At 41.8% G+C, this 26,529-nt stretch overlaps 1 protein-coding gene across 1 annotated transcript in view; it reads right to left on the bottom strand.

The window, feature by feature from the left end:
* LOC110505249 (MAM domain-containing glycosylphosphatidylinositol anchor protein 1-like) overlaps nucleotides 1–26,529 on the bottom strand; it is a 297,185-nt gene that overhangs the window by 204,384 nt on the left and 66,272 nt on the right. Inside the window, exon 2 of the mRNA XM_036962249.1 lies at nucleotides 10,138–10,277. Within this exon, the coding sequence (XP_036818144.1) occupies nucleotides 10,138–10,277 (140 nt within the window). The remainder of the gene's footprint in view (nucleotides 1–10,137; nucleotides 10,278–26,529) is intronic.

The raw sequence follows: 26,529 nt of genomic DNA, 5'->3' as shown, positions 1-26,529 counted from the left end.
ACTGTGTTGCAGTGTTCCCTTTTCAACTCTTAACTTAAGGGGGCTGAATAATTTTGCACGCCCAATTTTTCAGTTTTTGATTTGTTAAAAAAGTTTGAAATATCCAATAAATGTCGTTCCACTTCATGATTGTGTCCCACTTGTTGTTGATTCTTCACAAAAAAATACAGTTTTATATCTTTATGTTTGAAGCCTGAAATGTGGCAAAAGGTCGCAAAGTTCAAGGGGGCCGAATACTTTCGCAAGGCACTGTATTAACTGCACCTCAGATTGTAGCCCAAATAAATAGTTCACAGAGTTCAAGAAACTGACACATCTCAACATCAACTGTTCAGATAAGACTGTGCGAATCAGGCCTTCATGGTCGAATTGCTGCAAAGAAATCACAACTAAAGGACAACAATAATAAGAAAATACTTGCTTTGTCCAAGAAACATGGACATTAGACCGGTGGAAATCTGTCCTTTTGTCTGATGAGTCCATTTTTGGTTCCAACCGTTGTGTCTTTGTGAGACGCAGAGTAGGTGAACGGATGGCCTCCGTATGTGTGGTTTCCACCATGAAGCATGGAGGAGGAGGTGTGATGGTGCTTTGCTGGTGAAATTGTCAGGGATTTTTTTAAATCCAGGCATACTTAACCAGCATGGCTACCACAGCATTCTGCAGTTATATGCCATCCCATCTGGTTTGTGCTTAGTGGGACTAGTGGGACGACCCAAAACACACCTCCAGGCTGTGTAAGGGCTATTTGACCAAGAAGGAGAGTGGTGGAGTGCTGTATCAGATGACCTGGTCTCCACAATCACCTTTCCTCAACCCAATTGAGATGGTTTGGGATGAGTTGGACCACAGAGTGAAGGAAAATCAGCCAACAAGTACTCAGCATATGTGGGAACTCCTTCAAGACTGTTGGAAAAGCATTCCGGGTGACTACCTCATGAAGCTGGTTGAGAGAATGCCAAGTGTGTGCAAAGCTGTCATCAAGGCAAAGGGTGGCTATTTGAAGAATCAAAAATCTAAAATATATTTTAGAATCGTATTAGTGTGACTACACTTCATACTACACCCCAGCCATTTTATAATTTTGAAGCTTGTAAATAAGCTACTTTCTCGCCACATTACACAAGTTAATCTTATCAATAGTGAACATTCATGGAAACACAATTGCATTGATGGCATCAAGTAGGCCACCTTGAATATAGTAACACATATTGAGAATAAGAAACATAGATTAAGCCTAGTCCTGTACTAAGAGATTGTATGTTGAAAACGTTTAGCTTTTGAGTCTAGGACTAGGTTAAGTGTCCAGGCAACCAGCCCAAAATGTAATTCTGTAATATAGTGGTAAAAATGTAGTTGCACATACAGTGCACTCGGAAAGTATTCAGACCCCTCGACTTTTTCACATTTTGGCACGTTAGACAGATTCAAAATAAAAAAAAAATCCTCATCAATCTACACACAATACCCCATAATGACAAAGCAAAAACAGGTTTTTAGACATTTTAGCGAATTTATTAAAAATAAAAAACGGAAATATCAAATTGACTTAAACAAGTATTCAGACCATTTACTCAGTACTTTGTTGAAGCACCTTTGGCAGTGATTACAGCCTTGAGCATTCTTGGGTATGATGCTACAAACATGGCACACCTGTATTTGGAGAGTTTCTCCCATTCGTCTCTGCAGGTTTCCTTGCCTCGGTTGGCTCGGCTGCTTCCCATCCTACGTCACACTCCACCGGATCTTCGGGCTCCCTCTCTGTAGCGGGATCAAACAGGTGTCTTGCCTCAGCCGGATCGTCGGGCTTCCATGCCTCAGCCGGCTCGCCAGGCTCTCACGCTCCTCCCGGTTCGTTGGGCTTCCACGCCCCAACCGCCCCTGCATCCCCCCCGGCACTTGAGGGCGCCAGGCTGCCCTACTTCACACACTCCTATCATCCATTACGCACACCTGCCATCCCTCGTCACACGCATCAGCGATATTGGACTCACCTGGACTCACTCATCACCTGTTATTACCTCCCTTATATTTGTCAGTGCCCCAGCTCTGTTCCCTGCTTCTGCATTAATTGTTTTTTGTCTGTATTATTAGTTTGCTGATGCTGTTTCTGTCTTGTTCCAAGTCCTTTCTTCATTAAATGTTTGACTCCCCATACTTGCTTTGCCTCGCCAGCATCATCCCATGTGACAGAAGAGGACAAAGAAACCACTTAACAATAAAGGTTACGGTTGATTACTGTATCTGAGAAGGGAAATTCAAGAAGAACCAGCCAGTTATTCTCTTCAAATCATCGGTTGTCTACACGGCGCTCCTACCCAAGCTGGGAGCATCAACGTGGCTGATTAGCCTCCTCAGAAGTCCACTCTCACAGAACGAGTGCAAGGGAACAGACCACTAAGAGAAAGGACACTGACATCGTGTGGACAATCAATAAAGGATAGTAATAAAGGAGGTGCTATCAGAGTAGAAGGTCTTCGGCTAAACCTCCTAAGCGGAAATCAGTCCACGAAGAGATACCCATGGAGACCTTCAACAAGTAATTACATCATTATAATTCTGACCCATAAGAGCGGCAGTTCAGGGCAAGCTGTCGGGGTTAAACTAAGCATAGTTTAAAAGTGTGCTTTTCTCTTGTGCACGTTCTCTCTCTTTCTAAATCCTCATCTTGTGTAGCACATGTCATATTGTGTTGGTCCGTTAGGGACCTGCTTCCTTGTATTAAGTTCTAATCAATAGCCTAGACTGTGTGTTTGTGTATTTGTCTATTATATTATCATTTAGCTTGTTAATAAATAAACAATCAACTAAATTGGTGGTGCGGAATGATTTAGTGAAACCCGAGTTGTGCAGATTTACGAATTGTGCGACGGTCAGGGTGAGACTGTAGAGGAAATGAATTAATTAGTGACTGCTGTAAAACCTAGATTCTGATATTCTTTGAATTAATTTGTGAAACGGAAACTCATTAAACAAACTTTTCCCATGGTGCCGCAGGTTACTGAGTTAATGATTACCTGATTAATTTAATCACGTAATTATAAACATAGTTAATTATTTGATAAAAAGCAGTCGTCACATTAATGATGCAAGGTTACGACAGTGCATAGGGTCGCTGTCCTGTTGGAAGGTGAACCTTCACCCCGGTCTGAGGTCCTGAGTGCTCTGGAGCAGGTTTTCATCAAGGACCTATCTGTACTTTGCGCCATTCATCTTTGCCTCGATCCTGACTAGCATACCAGTCCCTGCAACTGAAAAACATCCCCACAGCACGATGCTGCCACTACCGTCCTTCGCCGTAGGAATGGTGCCAGGTTTCCTCCAAAAGTGACGCTTGGCATTCAGGCCAAAGAGTTCAATCTTGGTTTCATCTGGTCTGAGAGTCCTTTAGGTGCCTTTTGGCAAACTCCAAGAGGGCTGTCATATGGCTTTTATTGAGGAGTGGCTTCCATCTGGCCACTCTAACATAAAGGCCTGATTGGTGGAGTGCTGCAGAGATGGTTGTCCTTCGGGCAGGGTTCTCCCTGTCAGAGTGACCATCAGGTTGTTGATCACCTCCCTGACCAAGACCGAGCCTCCCCGGATTGCCAGACGGCCAGCTCTAGGAAGAGTCTTGGTGGCTCCAAACATCTTCTTCCATTTAAGAGTGATGGAGGCCATTGTGCCTCGACACAATCCTACAGACAATTTCTTCGACCTCATGGCTTGATTTTTACTCTAGCATGCACTGTAAACTGTGGGACCTTATATAGATAGGTGTGTGCCTTTCCAAATCATGTCCAATCAATTGATTTACCCCATGTGGACTCCAATCAATTTGTAGAAACATCTCAAGGATGATCCATGGAATTAGTATGCACTTGAGCTCAATTTCGATTCTCATAGCAAAGGGTCTGAATACTTATGTAAATAAGGTATTTCTGTTATTTATTTTTAATACATTTGCAAGCATTTCTAAAAAACTTTTTATTTTTCATTATGGGCAATTGTGTGCAGATTGATGAGGGAAAAAATAATTTAAAAAATTTAAAGTATAAGGCTGTAACGTAACAAAATGTGGAAAAGTGAAGGGGTCTGAATACTTTATGAATGCACTGTAAACAGTAAGTGAGGGGCCTTACACCAAATAGTATTGTTAACAGATGGGTTAGCCCTTTAGACCCCAATATAATTATAGAATGATGCAGTAGATTACTGAGAATTATCAAGATAAAGCAAATTTTCTCACATATTTCAAACAAACAGATATAGCTAAAAAAAAAACTAAACAAATGACATTTACAAGTTCACATAGTTTTAAAAGCACAAAATGTTTTTTAAAGAAGAATATTTAAGCCTTGAGACAATTGAGACATTAATTGTGTATGTGTGCCATTCAGAGGGTGAATGGGCAAGGCAAAATATTTAAGTGCTGCTGTGTTTTTCACACTCAACAGTTTCCCGTGCTTATTAACAATGGTCCTCCACCCAAAGGACATCCAGCCAACTCCAAACCACTGTGGGAAGCATTGAAGTCAACATGGGCCAGCATCCCTGTGGAACGCTTTCGACACCTTGTAGAACATTGCCTTACTACGTCTCTTATCCTACCTCATTTCCACATGCTGTAAATAGATTTTCCTACTGTATTATTGATTGTATGTTTGTTTATTCCATGTGTAACTCTGTGTTGTTGTATGTGTCGAACTGCTTTGCTTTAACTTGGCCAGGTCGCAGTTGCAAATGAGAACTTGTTCTCAACTAGCTTACCTGTTTAAATAAAGGTGAAATACAACACAAAAAAATAAAACATGCGCTGGCGAATTGAGGCTGTTGTGAGGGGGGAAAAAAAGAGTGTGCAACTCAATATTAGGAAGGTGGTCCTAATGCTTTGTACACTCAGTGTATGTTCATTATAATGTCCTTATTGCAATTATGCTGGTTTTCACTATTTCTCAAGCACACTTGGCGCTTATAATGATGTTAGGATGTTACTCCATGTGTAACTCTGTGTCGTTGTATGTGTCGAACTGCTTTGCTTTATCTTGGCCAGGTCGCAATTGTAAATGAGAACTTGTTATCAACTTGCCTACCTGGTTAAATAAAGGTGAAATAATTTTTTTTTTTAAAATAAGGCTACTGATGTTTTTGTAATTTGACCGCGCGTCTTGCAGACTATGCATCTTGGTGGTTTGGATATTTTTCTTTTGTCGTTTTAAAAAGAAGCTGTTACCGCGTTCAGTTTCATAGTGGTAAGTGGTAACAAAGGCACTCCTAAATAAACATTATTGAACAAATTATTTTTGTTCTTGTTGTCTTATAAAAAATACAATAAAACATATTGTAATGATACCTAAGACCTTCATAAACACACATGCCGTTTGTGTGCAGTAGTCTATGTATCACTACTTTGCTTGTGAGAAGGCCAGCTGATTGCCATTGCCTGGTTACCAGGATAGCAGACAGATCAGGTCAAGGGAAAGCAAAAATATACAAGCCTTGATGAACACAGTGCTCTTTACCTACATTTTTCTCTTTCTGTCTGTTTATTATTTCACAGACACTCACACAAACACACACACGAAGGTTTTTCACTTTCTTTTCTCTCAAACACACACACTCCCCCCCCTCTCTCTCTCTCTCCCTCTCCCTCTCCCTCTCCCTCTCCCTCTCACACACAAGCGTCTCATTCTCACATGGTTGAGGAAATGCAACTGCTGTCTTTACAGTCTCCTTAAGTCCCCACCGTTGTCTAGTCATTTGAACTCTGACATGTGACCCAACAACCCATCCAGCTCTATATTTCTCTCAGCAGCATTTGTCTACCTCGATCCACATCAACACTGTGCCACTGAACACGCTGGACATTCAGTTGAGATGACTCAACATTTTCTCAGATGGGCTGTGTGAACTGACCTTAACTGAACTAGGGTTGCAAAATTACAGTAACTTCCCAAATTCTTCAGTTTTCCAGAAATCCTGGTTGGAGGATTCCCAGATGTCCTGCTTATTCCCTCAAAATTCCATGAATCTTCCATCCAGGATTTTGGGTAAGTTACCCGGAATTTAGGGTAAGTTATCCTAAACTGCACAATGACCTTCTAAAGAACATTCCCGGGGTCTGTATTCACAAAGCGTCTCAGAGTAGGTGTGATCTAAGATCAGGTCCCCCCGTCCATGTCTAAATATATTATTGTTGATCTAAAAGGAAAAACTGACCCTAGATCAGCACCCCTACTCTGAGACGCATGATACAGATCCCCCTGTCCATGCACTCTTACTCATTATGACTAAAAAGGCTAAGTTGATCTTAGATCAGCAATCCTAGATCAGCCATGATCTACTTAAATTCACTGATCACATTCTGGAGACATCCGGCCAAGTCCGAGTGGTGTTAAGATGCGAAGCACAGCTGGCTAAAATCAGATGAAAGTGAAACATTGACACGGAAAGAGAAAATCAAAGTCTTTGAGTTCAAATGAAAAATTAACGAGTATACCATAACATGTTAGTGATGGGACTGCATGGGAAAATAAATAGATAAAAGTGCACTGCTTGAGGAAGAGAAATGTCTCAAGGAAGGTTGACTTGACCAAAGCATCAACGGAAAAAATGCATGAAGGAGTAATTTGTGTGCAGCAGGGAGTCGTTTTTATATCAGTAATGAAAGGAAAAAGCTCCATCTTATACAACAACCTGAAGTATGATGTTTTTATCCTCAGCACTACTAACAAAAAGCACTCTAAAATCCCTATTACTTTATGCCTACTGAGCAGAGCCAGGCTATACTGCGTTGGCCTGGTTACACATCCACAATAGTTTCTATATCTGTGCTGGAAACGAAAATTAGAAGAAAAAAAAATACATCAGCCAGCACATTAAGGCTCAGGATGGCACGATATTGTGAAAAGAGAGTGTAGTGTACATGTTAAAATGAGCCTTTAACACTAAAACTTCTGGGCGTCTTCGAACTAATGAGTATTCATTTTGACTGCAACATTCTAATAGTGCAATTTAATTTTTGACATCGCAAAAATAATCAATACATTTTATTTGTGGAGTGCCTTTGTTAGAACTATGAAACTATCAAGGCACAAGGCAAGACCCAGATGCAGACACAGGAGGCAGATGGTTGGAGTCTTACAATGTTTATTAATCCAAAGGGGTAGGCAAGAGAATGGTCGTGGACAGGCAAAACCAGAGTCCAGGAGGTACAGAGTGGCAGACAGGCTGCCAGCCAATCATTTGTGGGTCAAAGCAGGCAGAATGGTCAGGCAGGCAGGTACATAGTCCAGAAAAAGGCAAGGGTCAAAACTGGGAGGACTAGAAAAAGGAGAATAGCAAAAGGAGTACGGGAAAAACACGCTGGTTGACTTGACTAAACATACAAGACAAACTGGCACAAAGAGACAGGAAACACAGGCATAAATACACTGGGGAAAATAAGCGACACCTGGAGGGGGTGGAGACAATCACAGGAACAGGTGAAACAGATCCGGGCGTGACAGAAACAGAAAGAGTATGTGTTGGAACATAGTAACAACTTATTTTTATGAGGACATAAAAAAAAAAATGTAATTCCCCAACCACCAAGACATACATCAGCAAGACTCGCGGTCAAAATGAAAGCATCAGTAGCCTAAACATCATTAGAAGCACCAAGTGTGCTTGATAAATAGTGAAATAAACACAAAATCCACAATGCCATTATAATGAATATAAGTGTCAATATGATGCCAGTCAAAAATAGTCAATTATTTATAGGTCGGTGTAACGGCAGATTTCCTCTTCGTCTGAAGAGGTGTAGCAGGGATCAGACCAAAACGCAGCGTGGTAAGTGTCCATATCGTTTATTATAAAACATAAACTGAACACTAAGAAATACAAAACAATAAATGTGAATATGAACGAAAACCGAAACAGTACCGTGTGGCTAACAAACACAGACACGGAAACAAACACCCACAAACCAACAGTGAAACCCAGGCTACCTAAATATGGTTCTCAATCAGGGACAGAAAAGCGGCGACCCTCGCCACCGACCTTGGACTGGGAACCCTAGACATGGGTCCCGAATGGACGGGGGATTCCGGCGGCGCCGGACAGGCGGGGGACTCCGGCGCCGCCGGACACGCGGGGGACTCCGGCGGCGCCGGACAGGCGGGAAACTCCGGCGGCTCTGGACAGGCGGGATACTCTGGCGGCTCTGGACAGGCGGAGTCTAATTTGTAATCAAGGTATGATTAATTCTGTGTATATGTAATTCTGTGTGATTAGTTAGGTATTTAGTAAATAAATAATGAAACCCAATTTTGTATTGCTGATTCAACTTGTTAGCCAGGGTTCGTCAAGATAACCAAGAATTTACAACTTTCAGATGAGATTGAATTAAGGTGACGATTAATATTGACTGCTATTGATGTAAAATATTACTAGGTCTTTAAGAGTTTATTTGGAAGATAACAGCTTTATAAATATTATTTTGTGGTGCCCTGACTCTCTAGTTAATTACATTTACATGATTAGCTCAATCAGGTATTATTAATTACGGAGAAATTATTTTATAGAATAGCATGTCATATCACTTATTCCGGCATAGCCAAAGACACAACACCATCAACACCATAGCCCCTGGGTTTGGGATGGAGGTTTTGTATTTTGTCCTGTAGTACATCCAATGTAGTTTGAGTTTCCAATGGATTCTGGTAGTCTTTAGTCATTGAGTCATTGAGTCTAAGATTTGTATCTGATCAGGTATATGTTTTGGCTGTTTTTCTTTGTTATAGGTCCAAAAAGGTTTGGATAGATAACTCTCTGTGTTGTTGTTTTTTTTTGTGTGTTTTCCAATTTTCCCAGAAGTGGTTAGAGTCTATGGATTCTTCAATTACACGGAGCTGATTTCTGACGTGCTGTTAACAAGCTGGTCCTGGGGCTCTGTTCACAAACACAAACAGACCCGACAGAGCACCAGGACAGTAACACAAATAGACCCAACCAAATGAGAAAACAAAAAGATTATTATTTCCAATGCGTCAAGTAATTAACAAAAAAATGTAGAAAATATAATGCTATTTGGCCCTAAACATAGAGTACACAGTGGCAGAATACCTGACCACTGCGACTGACCCAAACTTAAGGAAAGATTTGCCTGTGTACAGACTCAGTGAGCATAGCCTTGCTATTGAGAAAGGCCACCGTAGGCAGACTTGGCTCTCAAGACAGGCTATGTGCACATTGCCCACAAAATGAGGTGGAAACTGAGCTGCACTGCCTAACCTCCTGCCAAATGTATGACCATATTAGACACACATTTCCCTCAGATTACACAGATCCACAAAGAATTAAAAAAATATATATATTTTGATGAACTCCCTTATCTATTGGCTGAAATACCACAGTGTGCCAGAGAGAAAGAAAAAGAAAGATGCAAGTGTGAATTAAGTTCTAAAACTGTGGTTTTTGAATGCTTACACAACATTTACAGATGTATTTAATGCTAATAAAACACCTTGAATTGACATTGAATTGGCAGAAAGACAAATTGCATCAGTCCCTAACTATTCTACTAGGTACAATCTTGTGCCTTTGAGAGAGCACATCACAGGAGCTCTGTGTCTGTGTGTGCGTGTGCGTGCGTGCGTGCGTGCGTGCGTGTGTGTGTGTGTGTGTGTGTGTGTGTGTGTGTGTATTAATGAAGTGTGTGTTCAAATGTTGGTGTTGGTGGGGGGTTAGAATACTCAGGGAATCGGGCACAGAGGAATCTTCTGAGACAGTTTTGGTTAGTAGTTGACGTAGGCAGAGAACACCTGGGCACAGTCAAATTGGCACAGACACATGCCCCTGTTTTATTCATGGTGACCTAATGCAACCAGACAGGTGGGTACCCTGGGGGAGCGCACTTATTTTCTCACATCTCACACACTCATACACACACACAGCCTATGGTCAACGTGATCTGCATTAGCACTCGCTCAAAAGAGATCTCAAAACAGCTCACACCAGAACTTTCCCCTGTAGCCTTGACCAACGCGAGGTCTGAGAGAAAGAGATAGAGAGAGAGCGAGTGAGGGTCATGGCACTGCAAGCCTCATGCTCTACTGGAATTGCAAGCCCCATGCTCTACCAACTGAGTCACAAAGTCGTGTTATGTCGTGTTACCTGTGGTCGTGGGTGTCCTTTGACCAGACATTTGAGCATCAGGTGGTCTCCCTCTCTGATGGTGTAGATCCTCTCACTGATGTTGTCGTCCTTCACCACACACGCCTGGCCCTCGTGCACGATCTTGGCATTGGCAGGGGCTGCGTCAACACATAAGGAAAAAGACAAAGGGTCAATTTTACAGGCTCATAAGTTCACATACGAATTAACAAATACTATTTGTTAAGGTTCATGAAAGTTCCTGTTTTGGAAGGCATTCTTGTAAAAAAATAATGATTTCTTAGTTTCGAACGGCTTTGCTGTATGTTACAGTTGGTAGACGGCCCAAGGCTTTAATGTTTATCTGCAATAGTATTGTAAAAGACAGGACAGGAACACATCAGTCTTTAATGCACCATCTGACAAGTTTGTCTATTCGGGAGCATGAAGAAAGGTAAAACACATATCCTGTCTCACATCTCCAATACATTGCTAGGTGCTTTCAGTGTTGACAGTACCAAAATACAACAACTCATGTCCAAAAACACTGCAACACAAACAAGTTACAACGTGAAATCGCCTCTATCCCATTCAGACCTTAGAGGGCCCAAACTACATCTCCCATAATGCAATGCCAGCACCAGTCGACAGCTCTGCTAACCTTCAGCATCATAGAAAGGCATGCTAGCATGCTAGCTAGCAACAGCAGCACTTTTAGCACTCTGTAAACTATATTAATAACAATACAACTCTGAAAGTTACATGTGTCAATAGTCTCACAGTCCCTTATAACAATACCTAAAGCATTAATCTTGGGATGTTTTACTTATTTCACGTTATGGACATACCTTTATCTCTGTGTTTTCTTGGACCGAGGAGAACGGGAGCTACGGTTAGTACCAGGGTGTTAGTAGGTGACGCAAGCACCCAGATGAAATAAAATACATTTAATGAAACACAAGCCGAATATGTTAACATTCATTTACTGTAGTTGCCTACCTAACATCAACAGGCAGCACCAGTAGCGCAACAATTAAAAATAGACACCAAAAGTAAAGTTCCTGGCGATCATAGCGATCTGACTCCCCCTTCTGTCTGAACTTGGAATATTCCTGTTCTCGGGCTTTGGCCACTGACCCTCAACCTGGTTGTTTTGTTCTGCTTTGTGTATTATTCTAATAATTTGAAGTTTGATGGAATAACCTTTTTAACTCTCCTACATGTGTGTGTGTCTGCCTAGGTGTGCCAGTGACTTGCCTAGTTAAAGAAAGGTTAAATACATAAAAAAAAATAGTGTTGGCTAGAACAAACATGTGCACAGTACACACCTAGTAGATTGAGAAACACTGAATGAAGTGACAGGTACAAGAGAACCCTAGTAAACACCATGGCCTCAAGAACTAGGACCGAAGATGTCTGACTTATCAAGGCCTACAAGGCTCTTCACAGAAGGCGATCAAGATTGCGTGCAATTTTTTCATGTAACCTCAGCCAGGACAAGTGAAGGGAGACAGGAGGGAGGTGGGGAAGAGAGGGGACAGAGATGAGGAGAGAGAAATAGCAGTTGATGGAGGGGGAAGAAGAAATGAAAGAGAAAGAAAATAAAAATACTAAGGACTACTCAGAAACCCACAAAGAGAGAAAAAATTAGGGCAGCACAATGTAAACACCGATATAGACCCCAAACGTATCCTTTCCTCTAAAATCAGACCGCTCCCATTGAAGGCAACCCCATTGCCACAGAGTAAATTAGTATAGCATATTAGCACGTTAGTGCAGGCTAGCCACCAAAACTAGTGAGAGGCAGTGGTATAGCATCTCCGCGTCCCAGGGCCCGTTCTGGGGCAGATCTGGAGTGACAAGGCCCCTGACAGCTACCACGTGGCAGAGGGAACTTGAGAGGTGTTCGGCTTTACACAGGCACCACGGCGCATGACAAACCTCTAACCTGATGTGAACTTCACAGTGTGAATGGTAGAGGAGAGAAGGTGCAGAAGGGGGGGGGGGGGTATAATGCTCCACACTCGACTGCCGCTAGCTGTGTGTGTGTGTGTGTGTGTGTGTGTGTGTGTGTGTGTGTGTGTGTGTGTGTGTGTGTGTGTGTGTGTGTGTGTGTGTGTGTTGTTGTTGTTGTGGGCGAAGGCAGGGGAAGCACTTGAGAGACGCGCTCTGGCGCCCATTGAGCAGTTCTCGGTCATGGTGCATCAACCATTGAAACAGGGTGATTATAAACTGGGTGGTTCGAGCCTTGAATGTTGATTGGCTGACAGCCATGGTATGTCAGATTGTTTACCACGGGAATGACAAAACATTTATTTTTACTGCGCTAATTACGTTGGTAACCCATTTACAATAGCAATAAGGCACCTCGGGGGTTTGTTGTATATGGCCAATATACCCTGGCTAAGGGCTGTATCCAGGCACTCCGGGTTGCGTCGTGCTAAATAAGTCCCCATATACCACACCCCCTTGGGCCTTAATGCTTAACTATGCCATGGCAGAGGAGTCCTGTTTTAGCATTTATTGCTGCTATTCTGGAACTCTCTCTTTTGCCCTCTTTCTTGCTTCTCTCGCTCTCTCTCTCTCCCTCTCCCTCTTCATCTCTACTTCTCTCTCTTTCTCTTCCATCTCTTTCTCAGTCACTCTCTCTTGCCGTATTTCCATCTTTTACTCTCCATATCAGGCTCCGTTTCTCTCTCTTCCTCTCTTTTCCTCTTCATCTCTGTCTCTCTCTCTTTTCCTCTCTCTCTCTCTCCCATCCATCTCACTCTCTCTTTCTCTCCTTCTCAGTCTCTGTCTCCTATCGAGGTTAACTTATGATATCTCTGTGCCCTGTGTGATTGCCGATGAGACAGTGTGGGTGTGAGAAGAAGCCCAGAACGGGTCTGCATTAGTGGGATAGAGGGCACAAAGTGGGCGGTCAGAAGTGGCACAAGGGCAGAACTTTGGTGGCAGAGCCAAAGGCGGTGAGGGGCTAACTGGACAACTCAACTTTGAGGTGGGGGCACAGGACACAAATGATTTAAATGATGAACAACTGTCTTTTTCAGCGTGTTAGCACGTCAGCGCTAGTGCGGCCTCTCCGGAGAGGGAGAGAGGTTGACCTGCAGCATGCGGCTCCTCCACTATTCTTGCATCGGGCTAGAGGTTGCCTGGCAGTCTGACACACTGTAGCAGCCAAGGTTGGTTAAAGATGAGGGATGGAGGAAGGGAGGTATGGAGAGTGGGGTAGGACTGGGGAATGAATAAGGGAGAAAGAGAGAGCCCTGATGAAAAAAATACAGCACAGACCAGCCTTTGTTGTGTTTTTGCTGGTGACCAGCATTGTGTTTTCACTTGTTATGATTTCTTTGACCAGCCTTCGCTGTGTTTTGGACACTGATCACAAGCATCAGAATGACTACCAGGGTCAGAAAGAAGAATGAATGAGACTACCTAAATCATCCAACCTCCAATAACCATTTCAGGAATGGGTGCAAAAAGGGTTGTCCTTTTTGGATTAGTTTCAAAAATTTGGGGGAAGTTACAGGGGAAAGGAGGGGGGATGAATGATGGATTAATACATGCAAAATAAGTAAATGCAATAATAGATATTGAAACAAACAATTATAAAAATCAAACTGCAATAGAGCATGTTGGAAAATATGACAATGATGGGTGTGGTTTTGCAGACCAGCATGACCGGACCATGCTGGACCAGCAAACAAAACAACAAAAAAAAGGTTATTGAGGGTTATTTTTCAGGGGTGATGGTGATATGTAACCATTTTTGGGGGAGCATATCAGGAATGATTCTTTACTACTGTGATGGTTCTGAAAAACCATCCTGTTGTTTCCCACTCCACCAGGTTTTCCTTTTATGCAAATTAAATGCTACACTGTTAAAAAGCTCCTGTAATTTTACGGTACAGTACAGGTTGCAGTGAAACAAGTTACAGAATTTTACATTTTAGTCATTTAGCAAACACTCTTATCTTATCGATCGATATTTGGTGCCTTGCTCCATTGCACATCAACAGATTTTTCACCTAGCCGGCTCTGGGATTTGAACCAGCGACCTTTCGTTTACTGGCCCAACCCTTTTTACAGCTGAATTAAGGTGTTATTGCTGTAAAAGGACAGTAGGTTGCAGAATTTAATGGCAATAATACATTTCTGCACTTTGGTAAAGTTGCCCAAAATCAAGTCAATAATTGTCAGATTGTCTGACAACAACCACATAAAAAAATGTATCTGTGCTCAGGGACATATAGTGTACAGTCGTGGCCAAAAGGTTTGAGAATGACACAAATATTAATTTCCACAAAGTTTGCTGCTTCAGTGTCTTTAGATATTTTTGTCAGATGTTACTATTTTTTTTGATTTATCCATTATTTTACCAGGTAAGTTGACTGAGAACACATTCTCATTTACAGCAACAACCTGGGGAATAGTTACAGGGGAGAGGAGGGGGATGAATGAGCCAATTGTAAACTGGGAATTATTAGGTGACCGTGATGGTTTGAGGGCCAGATTGGGAATTCTAGCCGGGACACCGGGGTTAACACCCCTACTCTTACAATATAGGTGCCATGGGATCTTTAATGCCAGGACACCCGTTTAACATCCCATCCAAAAGACGGCACCCTAAACAGGGCAGTGTATCCCAATTACTGCCCTGGGGAATTGGGATATTTTTTAGACCAGAGGAAAGAGTGCCTCCCACTAGCCCTCCAACACCACTTCCAGCAGCATCTGGTCTCCCTAACAGGGACTGACCAGGACCAACCCTGCTAAGCTTCAGAAGCAAGCCAGCAGTGGTATGCAGGGTGGTATGCTGCTATGGAATGCTGAAGTATAATTACAAGCATTTCATAAGTGTCAAAGGCTTTAATTGACAATTATACCAAGTTGATGCAAAGAGTCAATATTTGCAGTGTTTACCGTTCTTGTTCAAGACCTCTGCAATCCACCCTGGAATGCTGTCAATTAACTTCTGGGCCACATCCTGACTGATAGCAGCCCATTCTTGCATAATCAATGCTTGTAGTTTGTCCGAATTTGTGGGTTTTTGTTTGTCCACCCGCCTCTTGAGGATTTACAACAAGTTCTCAATGGGCTTAAGGTCTGGGTAGTGTCCTGGCCATGGACCCAAAATATCGATGTTTTGTTCCCCGAGCCACTTTTGCCTTATGGGAAGATGCTCCATCATGCTGGAAAAGGCATTGTTCGTCACCAAACTGTTCCTGGATGGAGAAGTTGCTCTCGGAGGATGTGTTGGTATCATTCTTTATTCATGGCTATGTTCTTAGGCAAAATTGTGAGTGAACCCACTCCCTTGGCTGAGAAGCAACCCCACACATGAATGGTCTCAGGATGCTTTACTGTTGGCATGACACAGGACTGATGGTAGCGCTCTTTTTCTGGATGCCCCAAACAAACTGAAAGGGGATTCATCAGAGAAAATGACTTTACCCCCGTCCTCAGCAGTCCAATCTCTGTACCTTTTGCAGAATATCAGTCTGTCCCTGATGTTTTTCCTGGAGAGAAGTGGCTTCTTTGCTGCCCTTCTTGACACCAGGCCATCCTTCAAATGTCTTCGCCTCACTGTGCGTGCAGAAGCACTCACACCTGCCTGCTGCCATACCTGAGCAAGCTCTGTACTGGTGATGCCCCGATCCCGCAGCTGAATCAACTTTAGGAGACAGTCCTGGCGCTTGCTGGACTGTTTTGGGCGCCCTGAAGCCTTCTTCACAACAATTGAACTGCTCTCCTTGAAGTTCTTGACAGAGTGATTTCCAGCCTCGTCCCCATCAACACTCACACCTGTGTTAACGAGAGAATCACTGACATGATGTCAGCCGGTCCTTTTGTGGCAGGGCTGAAATGCAGTTGAAATGTTTTTTGGGGATTCGGTTCATTTGCATGGCAAAAAGGGACTTTGCAATTAATTGCAATTCATCTGATCACTCTTCATAACATTCTGGAGAAAATGCAAATTGCCATCATACAAACTGAGGCAGCAGACTTTGTGAAAATTAATATTTGTGTCATTCTCAAAACTTTTGGACACGACTGTATATACATGCTTTGGGAATTTGAACTGGGTGGAAGTGCATGAATGTTTCAGCAATGTCAAAGGTACACATAAGGTACCTTCATATGGTACTGGTCGGTTCCTTTTAGGGTACATGTGCATTGGGGCTCATTAGCATATTTGGGGCATGACCTAGTATATGTGCATTTGTGCCAACCGTCGGTTGAAGTGTTGTACAAGTTTAAGTGCTTGATTGCTATGTTCTCATAGTTTAAGAACATATTTTAACTCGGTTAGCTGACTAACTTTTGTAAGAATAGTGGTTATCAAAGCGCTGAACTGTTAAGATGACTGTGGATTTGACATTAAGTTAATGTTAATTAAATGCTTGGAAGTTGCTGTGAATTTTGTGTAACCTAATTGGCATTCAGCTGTCAGTAAGTTATTGGAAAATTCACACGGACTAAATAGCCAGCAACTGCTAATAACTTACTGACAGCTTAACTGGCAACCTGATCAAATTGTATTTGTCACATAAACGTGTTTAGCAGATGGAGCGAAATGCTTGTGTTTCTAGCTCCAACAGTGCAGTAATATCTAAAAAGTAATATCTAACAATACACACAATCTAAAGTAAAGGAATGGAATTAAGAATATCTAAATATTTGGATGAGCAATGTCAGAGCAGCATAGACTAAAATACAGTAGAATAGAATATGTATATATAGAGAGTACATACAGTGCATACAGAAATAATTCATCCCCCATGCCTTTTTTCCTATTTTGTTGCATTACAACCTGTAATTTAAATTTATTTTTATTTGGATTTCATGTAATGGACATACACAAAATAGCCCAAATTGGTGAAGTGAAATGAAAAAAATTACTTATTTCAAAAACGTACACAAAAAAAAACGGAAACGTAGTGCGTGCATATGTATTCACCTTTGCTATGAAGTCCTAATAAGATCTGGTGCAACCAATTACCTTCAGAAGTCACATAATTAGTTAAATAAAGTCCACCTGTGTGCAATCTAAGTGTCACATGATCTGCCACAGGATCTCAGTATATATACACCTGTTCTTAAAGGCCCCATTAACACTACCAGTCACAATGTTTTAATCTGATTAGACTACTTCAAAAGACTCCTGTAGGCCTGCACACATTCATCCAAAATATAATTTCAGCATTAATATCAAGGGTCTTATTCTGGTGAATAATGATCGACGCTTGGCTGCCATTTGACAAATAAAAATTGTCTTGCACTTTTGTCCATAATAATCTCATTATATGGTGAGCCTCCCTGCACTGTATCTGCAAACTGTTGACTAAAGCAAGAGTGGGTATATTCGCCATAGCCCACCTATATAAAAAAGTGTGACAAAACCATCAGCAAGAATAGAGTTGAAAATGCAATGGAAACCCATTTGATTGGATACAGTATATTTTTATTATACTTTTTTTTTACTCATTTTTTTCTTCACAATTTCATGGTATCCAATTGGCAGTAGTTACAGTCTTGTCTCATTGCCGTAACTCTCACATGGACTTGGAGGAAACACTGTACACCTGGTGACCTGCACTGTGCCCAGCTTGCCACAGGAGTCACTAGTGCGCGATGAGACAGGTGTATCCCTGCTGGCCAAGCCCTCCCTAACACAGACGTCGCAGGGCCAATTGTGTGTCGCAACATGGACCTCCCGGTTGCAGCTGGCTGTGACAGAGCCTGGGCTTGAACGCAGAATCGATGCAATATGTGATGCAGTGCCTTAGACCACTGCGCCACCCGGGAGGCCCTGTATACAGTATATTTAACATGTATTTATTATTTTGTACCTCAACGTTATTTTTATGTGATTTACATATTCACGCACAGACTTTAATCTGCAACAAGTCCATTTGATGGAAACAACTATGATGGGAAAATGTGCCAGGGTTTCTCTTAGCTGGTAGACCTAATTGCCAGCTTTTGGCCCCCAAAACTATATAAAGCTGATAACAATATAATGCTTATCTTTATACAAAATATTCTGATATAAAATTAACAAATTAGCCTACTTCTGTATGTCTGTATCTGTATAGCAGACGCACTAATCATCTGACATAAAGAAATGCATATCGGTGTTGTAGCATGCCGGCAGCATACAGTATCTCTATCTCTCACCTCTCTGGTACTAGGCCTAAGCTTCTCTTCTTTTATGTAGGCCATTTCTTATAAGAATATCCTACAGTTGACACCTAAGCCTATAGGCCTATGCATGCAATACCCTGAGGCATTTAGTGCTTGAATCTGGACATTTGAACCATGAGGTGAACAAATATTGCTTTAACCTAAAAAAACACAAAACAAATAGGCTATAAAGTTTTGCATAGGCTTCTCATCAAAATCCAAGGAATAATGGTTTTGTAATTTGTTATAGGCTGTTTTTAAGGACACATAAATGTGGTTCATTTGGCCAATATCCCTCTTTTATTTAATCGGATCTGAATGGCCTGGTAAATTTCTCAAACGTCCGATAAATAAAAATCGTCACAGTCGTGTTGTCCAGCGTATTGTTTTGTACATATTTTGGAATATTCACATGAAATTGAACGGAAACCTAGCTATAGACACATGTGTGCTAGTCCAGTGTCATTTTTTGATTATGCCTGCACATTATGGTTCACCAGCATCTAAAGAATAGCCTAAAGCTACAGACCAGCTAAACAAGCTTGAAAGAATTGTACTCATTCTCATCTGGAGGTTGAGCATTTTTTGGTCTGTATCTCTGTAGTGTGTCTGTATCTATGTAGCCTAATTGTCTGTAGGACTATTTATGATATACAGTGCCTTGCGAAAGTATTCGGCCCCCTTGAACTTTGCGACCTTTTGCCACATTTCAGGCTTCTAACATAAAGATATAAAACTGTATCTTTTTGTGAAGAATCAACAACAAGTGGGACACAATCATGAAGTGGAATGACATTTATTGGATATTTCAAACTTTTTTAACAAATCAAAAACTGAAAAATTGGGCGAGCAAAATTATTCAGCCCCTTTAAGTTAATACTTTGTAGCGCCACCTTTTGCTGCGATTACAGCTGTAAGTCGCTTGGGGTATGTCTCTATCAGTTTTGCACATCGAGAGACTGAATTTTTTTCCCATTCCTCCTTGCAAAACAGCTCGAGCTCAGTGAGGTCGGATGGAGAGCATTTGTGAACTGCAGTTTTCAGTTCTTTCCACAGATTCTCGATTGGATTCAGGTCTGGACATTGACTTGGCCATTCTAACACCTGTATATGTTTATTTTTGAACCATTTCATTGTAGATTTTGCTTTATGTTTTGGATCATTGTCTTGTTGGAAGACAAATCTTCGTCCCATTCTCAGGTCTTTTGCAGACTCCATCAGGTTTTCTTCCAGAATGGTCCTGTATTTGGCTCCATCCATCTTCCCATCAATTTTAACCATCTTCCCTGTCCCTGCTGAAGAAAAGCAGGCCCAAACCATGATGCTGCCACCACCATGTTTGACAGTGGGGATGGTGCGTTCAGCTGTGTTGCTTTTACGCCAAACATAACGTTTTGCATTGTTGCCAAAAAGTTCAATTTTGGTTTCATCTGACCAGAGCACCTTCTTCCACATGTTTGGTGTGTCTCCCAGGTGGCTTGTGGCAAACTTTAAACAACACTTTTTATGGATATCTTTAAGAAATGGCTTTCTTCTTGCCACTCTTCCATAAAGGCCAGATTTGTGCAATATACGACTGATTGTTGTCCTATGGACAGAGTCTCCCACCTCAGCTGTAGATCTCTGCAGTTCATCCAGAGTGATCATGGGCCTCTTGGCTGCATCTCTGATCAGTCTTCTCCTTGTATGAGCTGAAAGTTTAGAGGGACGGCCAGGTCTTGGTAGATTTGCAGTGGTCTGATACTCCTTCCATTTCAATATTATCGCTTGCACAGTGCTCCTTGGGATGTTTAAAGCTTGGGAAATCTTTTTGTATTCAAATCCGGCTTTAAACTTCTTCACAACAGTATCTCGGACCTGCCTGGTGTGTTCCTTGTTCTTCATGATGCTCTCTGCGCTTTTAACGGACCTCTGAGACTATCACAGTGCAGGTGCATTTATACGGAGACTTGATTACACACAGGTGGATTGTATTTATCATCAGTAATCATTTAGGTCAACATTGGATCATTCAGAGATCCTCACTGAACTTCTGGAGAGAGTTTGCTGCACTGAAAGTAAAGGGGCTGAATAATTTTGCACGCCCAATTTTTCAGTTTTTGATTTGTTAAAAAAGTTTGAAATATCCAATAAATGTTGTTCCACTTCATTATTGTGTCCCACTTGTTGTTGATTCTTCACAAAAAAAATACAGTTTTATATCTTTATGTTTGAAGCCTGAAATGTGGCAAAAGGTCGCAAAGTTCAAGGGGGCCGAATACTTTCGCAAGGCACTGTAATTCACAAAGATTATTTTTATTACAAAGAATTTTATTTTATTTTATCGAATATAATGTTTTTTTAATCAATTAGTATATTTGAGTTTTTTTTATTTATTTCACCTTTATTTAACCAGGTAGGCAGGTTGAGAACAAGTTCTCATTTCCAAATGCGACCTGGCCAAGATAAAGCAGTTCGACAGGTACAACAACACAGAGTTACACATGGAGTAAAACAAACATACAGTCAATAATACAGTAGAAAAATAAGTCAATATACAATGTGAGCAAATGAGGTGAGATAAGGGAGGTAAAGGCAAAAAAGTCCATGGTGGCGAAGTAAATACAGTTATACAAGTAAAAAAATAAAAATAATAAACACTGGAATGGTAGATTTGGAGTGAAAGAATGTGCAAAGTAGGGATAGAAATAATGGGGGTGCAAAGGAGCAAAATAAATAAATACAGTAGTGGGAGAGGTAGTTGTTTGGGCTAAATTATAGATGGGCTATGTACAGGTGCAGTAATCTGTGAGCTGCTCTGACAGCTGGTGCTTAAAGCTAGTGAGGGGGATAAGTGTTTCCAGTCTCAGAGATTTTTGCAGTTCGTTCCAGTCATTGGCAGCAGAGAACTGGAAGGAGAGGTGGCCAAAGTAAGAATTGGTTTTGGGGGTGGCCAGAGAGATATACTTGCTGGAGCGCGTGCTACAGGTGGGTGCTGCTATGGTGACCAGCGAGGTGAGACAAGGGGGGACTTTACCTAGCAGGGTTTTGTAGATGACCTGGAGCCAGTGGGTTTGGCGACGAGTATGAAGCGAGGGCCAGCCAACGAAAGCGGACAGGTCACAGTGGTGGGTAGTATATGGGGCTTTGGTGACAAAATGGATGGCACTGTGATAGACTGCATCCAATTTATTGAGTAGGTTATTGGAGGCTATTTTGTAAATGACATCGCCGAAGTCGAGGATCGGTAGGATGGTCAGTTTTACAAGGGTATGTTTAGCAGCATGAGTGAAGGAGGCTTTGTTGCGAAATAGGAAGCCAATTCTAGATTTAACTTTGGATTGGAGATGTTTGATGTGAGTCTGGAAGGAGAGTTTACAGTCTAACCAAACACCTAGGTATTTGTAGTTGTCCACATATTCTAAGTCAGAACCGTGCAGAGCAGTGATGTTGGACAGGCGGGCAGGTGCAGGCAGCGATCGGTTGAAGAGCATGCATTTGGTTTTACTTGTTTTAAGAGCAATTGAAGACCACGGAAGGAGAGTTGTATGGCATTGAAGCTCGTCTGGAGGGTTGTTAACACAGAGTCCAAAGACGGGCCAGAAGTATTCAGAATGGTGTCATCTGCGTAGAGGTGGATCAGAGACTCACCAGCAGCAAGAGCGACATCATTTATGTATACAGAGAAGAGAGTCGGTCCAAGAATTGAACCCTGTGGTACCCCCATAGAAACTGCCAGAGGACCGGACAACAGGCCCTCCGATTTGACACACTGAACTCTATCAGAGAAATAGTTGGTGAACCAGGCGAGGCAATCATTTGAGAAACCAAGGCTGTCGAGTCTGCCAATTAGGATGTGGTGATTGGCAGAGTTGAAAGCCTTGGCCAGGTCAATGAATACGGCTGCACAGTATTGTTTCTTATCGATGGCGGTTAAGATATCGTTTAGGACCTTGAGCGTGGCTGAGGTGCACCCATGACCAGCTCTGAAACCAGATTGCATAGCGGAGAAGGTATGGTGGGATTCGAAATGGTCGGTTATTTGTTTGTTGACTTGGCAGTGTCCTTAACCACTGCGCCACCCGGGAGGCCCCACCACTGTGTTCTTGAGGACCTTCAATGCTGCAGAAATGTTTTGGTACCTTTCCCCAGATCTGTGCCTCGACACAATTACTTCGACTTTCTGGCATGTTTTTTTTCTCTGACATGCACTGTCAACTGTGGGACCTTATACAGACAGGTGTTTGCCTTTCCAAATCATGTCCAATCAATTGAAACTACCACAGGTGGACTCCAATCAAGTTGTAGAAATATATCAAGGATAAATCAATGGAAACAGGAAGCACCTGAGCTCAAGTTCGAGTCTCATAGCGAAGGGGCTGAATACTTACGTAAATAAGGCATTTCTAAAAACCTGTTACCACTCATTATGTGGTATTGTGTGTCGATTGCTGAGGATTTTTTATTTAATCCATTTTAGAATTTTTTAAAAGTCAAGGGGTCTAACTGCAAGAATGCTGACTGCAGGAATGTCCACCAGAGCTTTTGCGAGATAATTGAATGTTAATTTCTCCACCGTAAGCTGCCTCCAATGTCATTTCAGAGAATTTGGCAGTACGTCCAACTGGACTAAATAATGCAGACCGTGTGTAACCATGCATGCCCAGAATCTCCACATCCGACTTCTTCACTTGCAGAATCGTCTGAGACCAGCCACCCGGACAGCTGATGAAAATTAGTATTTCTGTGTGTAATTCCCCTTTTGTGGGGAAAAACTAATTCTGATTCGCTGGGCCTGGCTCCCCAATGAGGCCCACCCATTGCTGTGCCCCTACCCAGTCCTAAAATCCATAGATTAGGGCCTAATGAATTTATTTCAATTGACTGATTTCCTTTTATGGACTTTAACTCAGTAAAATCTTTCAATTGTTGCATGTTGCGTTTAAATTTTTGTTCTGTAAATAATTTTCTTCCGACCATTTGGAAGAGTGTAAATTAAACTAAATAATTCTAAATGTACCACAGAGTGTTCTAACAAAACAACAAAATTGTAAGGCCTTTATTACTGCAAAGACTTAAAACAGTTGTGTGAATTTGTGTATGTTCAGGCTAATTGTTTGAGGCTCCCTTTGTTATTTCATTTTAAAACAACAAAAATGCTTGATGGCATTTCAAAGCATGAATGACTCCTATGCTGTGTGAAGACATGAACAAATGAATGATTTATTTATTGACACAGTAGCCTTTAGGCTATATTGAAATATAGGCCTAAGTTACGGTGTTAAGATGGCTAAACAGGATGCATGCACTCTTAGGCCTACAGTGCAATGGTGGTAATGACTACTTATTATTATAATGATGATCAATAAGAAGGAGATTAAGAAAAATTAGGGGATAGGAGCTAGAGATGCGTTTGTAGCCTATTATGTATGACAAATAGGTGCTTTAAGATTACAAAATTGTAATGAGTACACTGAGTCGGGAAGCAAGTTCAGGGAGTGAGTGTTTTAAGAATGAAATAAAAACAAACACAAAACACAAACAACGCACCGACATGAAACAGAGTCAATAACACCTGAGGAAAGAGCCAAGGTGAGTGACAGATATAGGGAAGATAATCAAGGAGGTGATGGAGTCTATGGGTGTCATGAGGCACAGGTGCCCGAGATGATGGTGACAGGTGTGCGGGATTAGCAGCCTGATGACCTAGAGGCCGGAGAGGGAGTATTCGTGACAAATATTAATATATTTCTGACCGTTTGGAACAGTGTAAACAACACTAAATAAATGATAAGTAATACCAGAGAGTCTGTTCTAACGAAAATAAAGCATTTATTACAGCATAGCAAATGCTTAGAGCTCATGGAATCAGTAGGCTATTAAACAAACTCACAAACAGGCAACAGAAGCAGGATCTGTCTTATTGCTGTAGATATATAGATGATTTATAAAGCCAGACACATTTAACAGTTAGGCTACTGATTACAGACCTAATTAAATGTGTTTTCTCTCCCCTCACTTTTCTTAGACAATAAGGGAAGGTCTGTTTTCTTTTCTCACTCTGCTTCTGCCACCAATATGCTATTATGCACAAAGCAACATGGTCTAGGAAATGGTGCCAATTAAACTGTGCACTGAAGGTAAGCCTATGTTTCAGAACCGCCGACAGCGACCTCTATCCGACGCGGGTGAAATCACATTGGTCATACAATTATATTATTTTGTAATACTGTTGCACCTAGGGTTGCAAAATTCCAGTAATTTTCTATAAATTCATTAGTTAATCCAAAAATCATGGTTATGAGGATTCTGGATTTCCTGTTTATTCCATCCTGATTTGGGCACACCTCCAACCGGGATTTCGGGAAAACCAGGGAATTTATTGAACGTTTCAGTAATCTTGCAACCCTAGGTGCACTATTGTTCTTACTAGGGATGTGACAGTTGGACAATTTTGCCTAACGTTTCAACTGCCATTTTTTAAAATCAGTTTTCCGTGGGCTCCCGAGTGGCGCAGCGGTCTAAGGCACTGCATCTCAGCGCGAGAGGCGTCACTGCAGTACCTGGTTCACATCTGGCTGTGATTGGGAGTCCCATAGTGCGGTGCACAATTGGCCCAGCATCGTCTGGGTTTGGCTGGGGTAGGCCATCATTGTAAATAAGAATTTCTTCTTAACTGACTTACCTACTTTAAAAAAAAATCATAATACAATAAGAAAAAATCATAAAACTCTAAGTCGATTTACAATGCAGAATAATGGTCCTATTACATATGATTGCAAGGGCGGGGCAATGAAGTTACACTACATGACCAAAAGTATGTGGACACCTGCACGTTGAACATCTCATTCCAAAATCATGGGTATTAATATGGAGTTGGTCACCCCTTTGGTGCTATAACAGCCTCCTCTCTTCTGGGAAGGCTTTCCTCTAGATGTTGGAACATTGCTGCAGGCATTAGTGAGGTCAGGCACGATTAGACGGTTAGACGATTAGGCCTGGCTCGCAGTCGGTGTTTCAATTCATCCCAAAGGTGTACAATGGGGTTGAAGTCAAGGCTCTGTGCACGCCAGTCAAGTTCTTCAACACCAAACTGACAAACCATTTCTGTATCGTCCTTGCTTTGTGCACAGGGGCATTGTCATTCTGAAACAGGAAAAGCCCTTCCCCAAACTGTTTCCACAAAGTTGGAGGAATAGAATTGTCTAGAATGTCATTGTATGCTGTAGTGTTAAGATTTCCCTTCACTGGAACTAAGGGACCAAGCCCGACCCATGAAAAACAGCTCCAGACTATTTTCATGACGTTGGCCTGGGGGGTAGGTTTATGACAGTCACAAATACCTCTTCCCCCCTTTTTCCTCTCTCTACCCTACTGATGTGAAATTTGAAAACCAATTGGTTAACATAGAGATTCTGGGAACATCAGAAGGTGGGGGGAAATGAACTATATTCTGGTAATTCGACCTATTGAACATGTGAGGTACTTAATGAATATGATGTCAGTTCGGTTGTCATCTGAGACATTCTCATCAATGATAAGATGACATAAACTCTACAGTGGAAAGTCTGCACATTGTAGTTATCGGATTCACATGGAATTGTTGTTCAATTTAAATGTTTGAATGTTTGAATATACAGTGCCTTGCGAAAGTATTCGGCCCCCTTGAACTTTGCGACCTTTTGCCATATTTCAGGCTTCAAACATAAAGATATAAAACTGTATTTTTTTGTGAAGAATCAACAACAAGTGGGACACAATCATGAAGTGTAACGACATTTATTGGATATTTCAAACTCTTTTAACAAATTCAAAAACTGAAAAATTGGCCGTGCAAAATTATTCAGCCCCTTTACTTTCAGTGCAGCAAACTCTCTCCAGAAGTTCAGTGAGGATCTCTGAATGATCCAATGTTGACCTAAATGACTAATGAGGACAAATACAATCCACCTGTGTGTAATCAAGTCTCCGTATAAATGCACCTGCACTGTGATAGTCTCAGAGGTCCGTTAAAAGCGCAGAGAGCATCATGAAGAACAAGGAACACACCAGGCAGGTCCGAGATACTGTTGTGAAGAAGTTTAAAGCCGGATTTGGATACAAAAAGATTTCCCAAGCTTTAAACATCTCAAGGAGCACTGTGCAAGCAATAATATTGAAATGGAAGGAGTATCAGACCACTGCAAATCTACCAAGACCTGGCCGTCCCTCTAAACTTTCAGCTCATACAAGGAGAAGACTGATCAG

The sequence above is a fragment of the Oncorhynchus mykiss genome, chromosome 25 (assembly GCF_013265735.2).
Source record: "Oncorhynchus mykiss isolate Arlee chromosome 25, USDA_OmykA_1.1, whole genome shotgun sequence".
NCBI lineage: Eukaryota > Metazoa > Chordata > Actinopteri > Salmoniformes > Salmonidae > Oncorhynchus > Oncorhynchus mykiss.
This window is presented reverse-complemented; position numbering and strand designations above follow the sequence as displayed.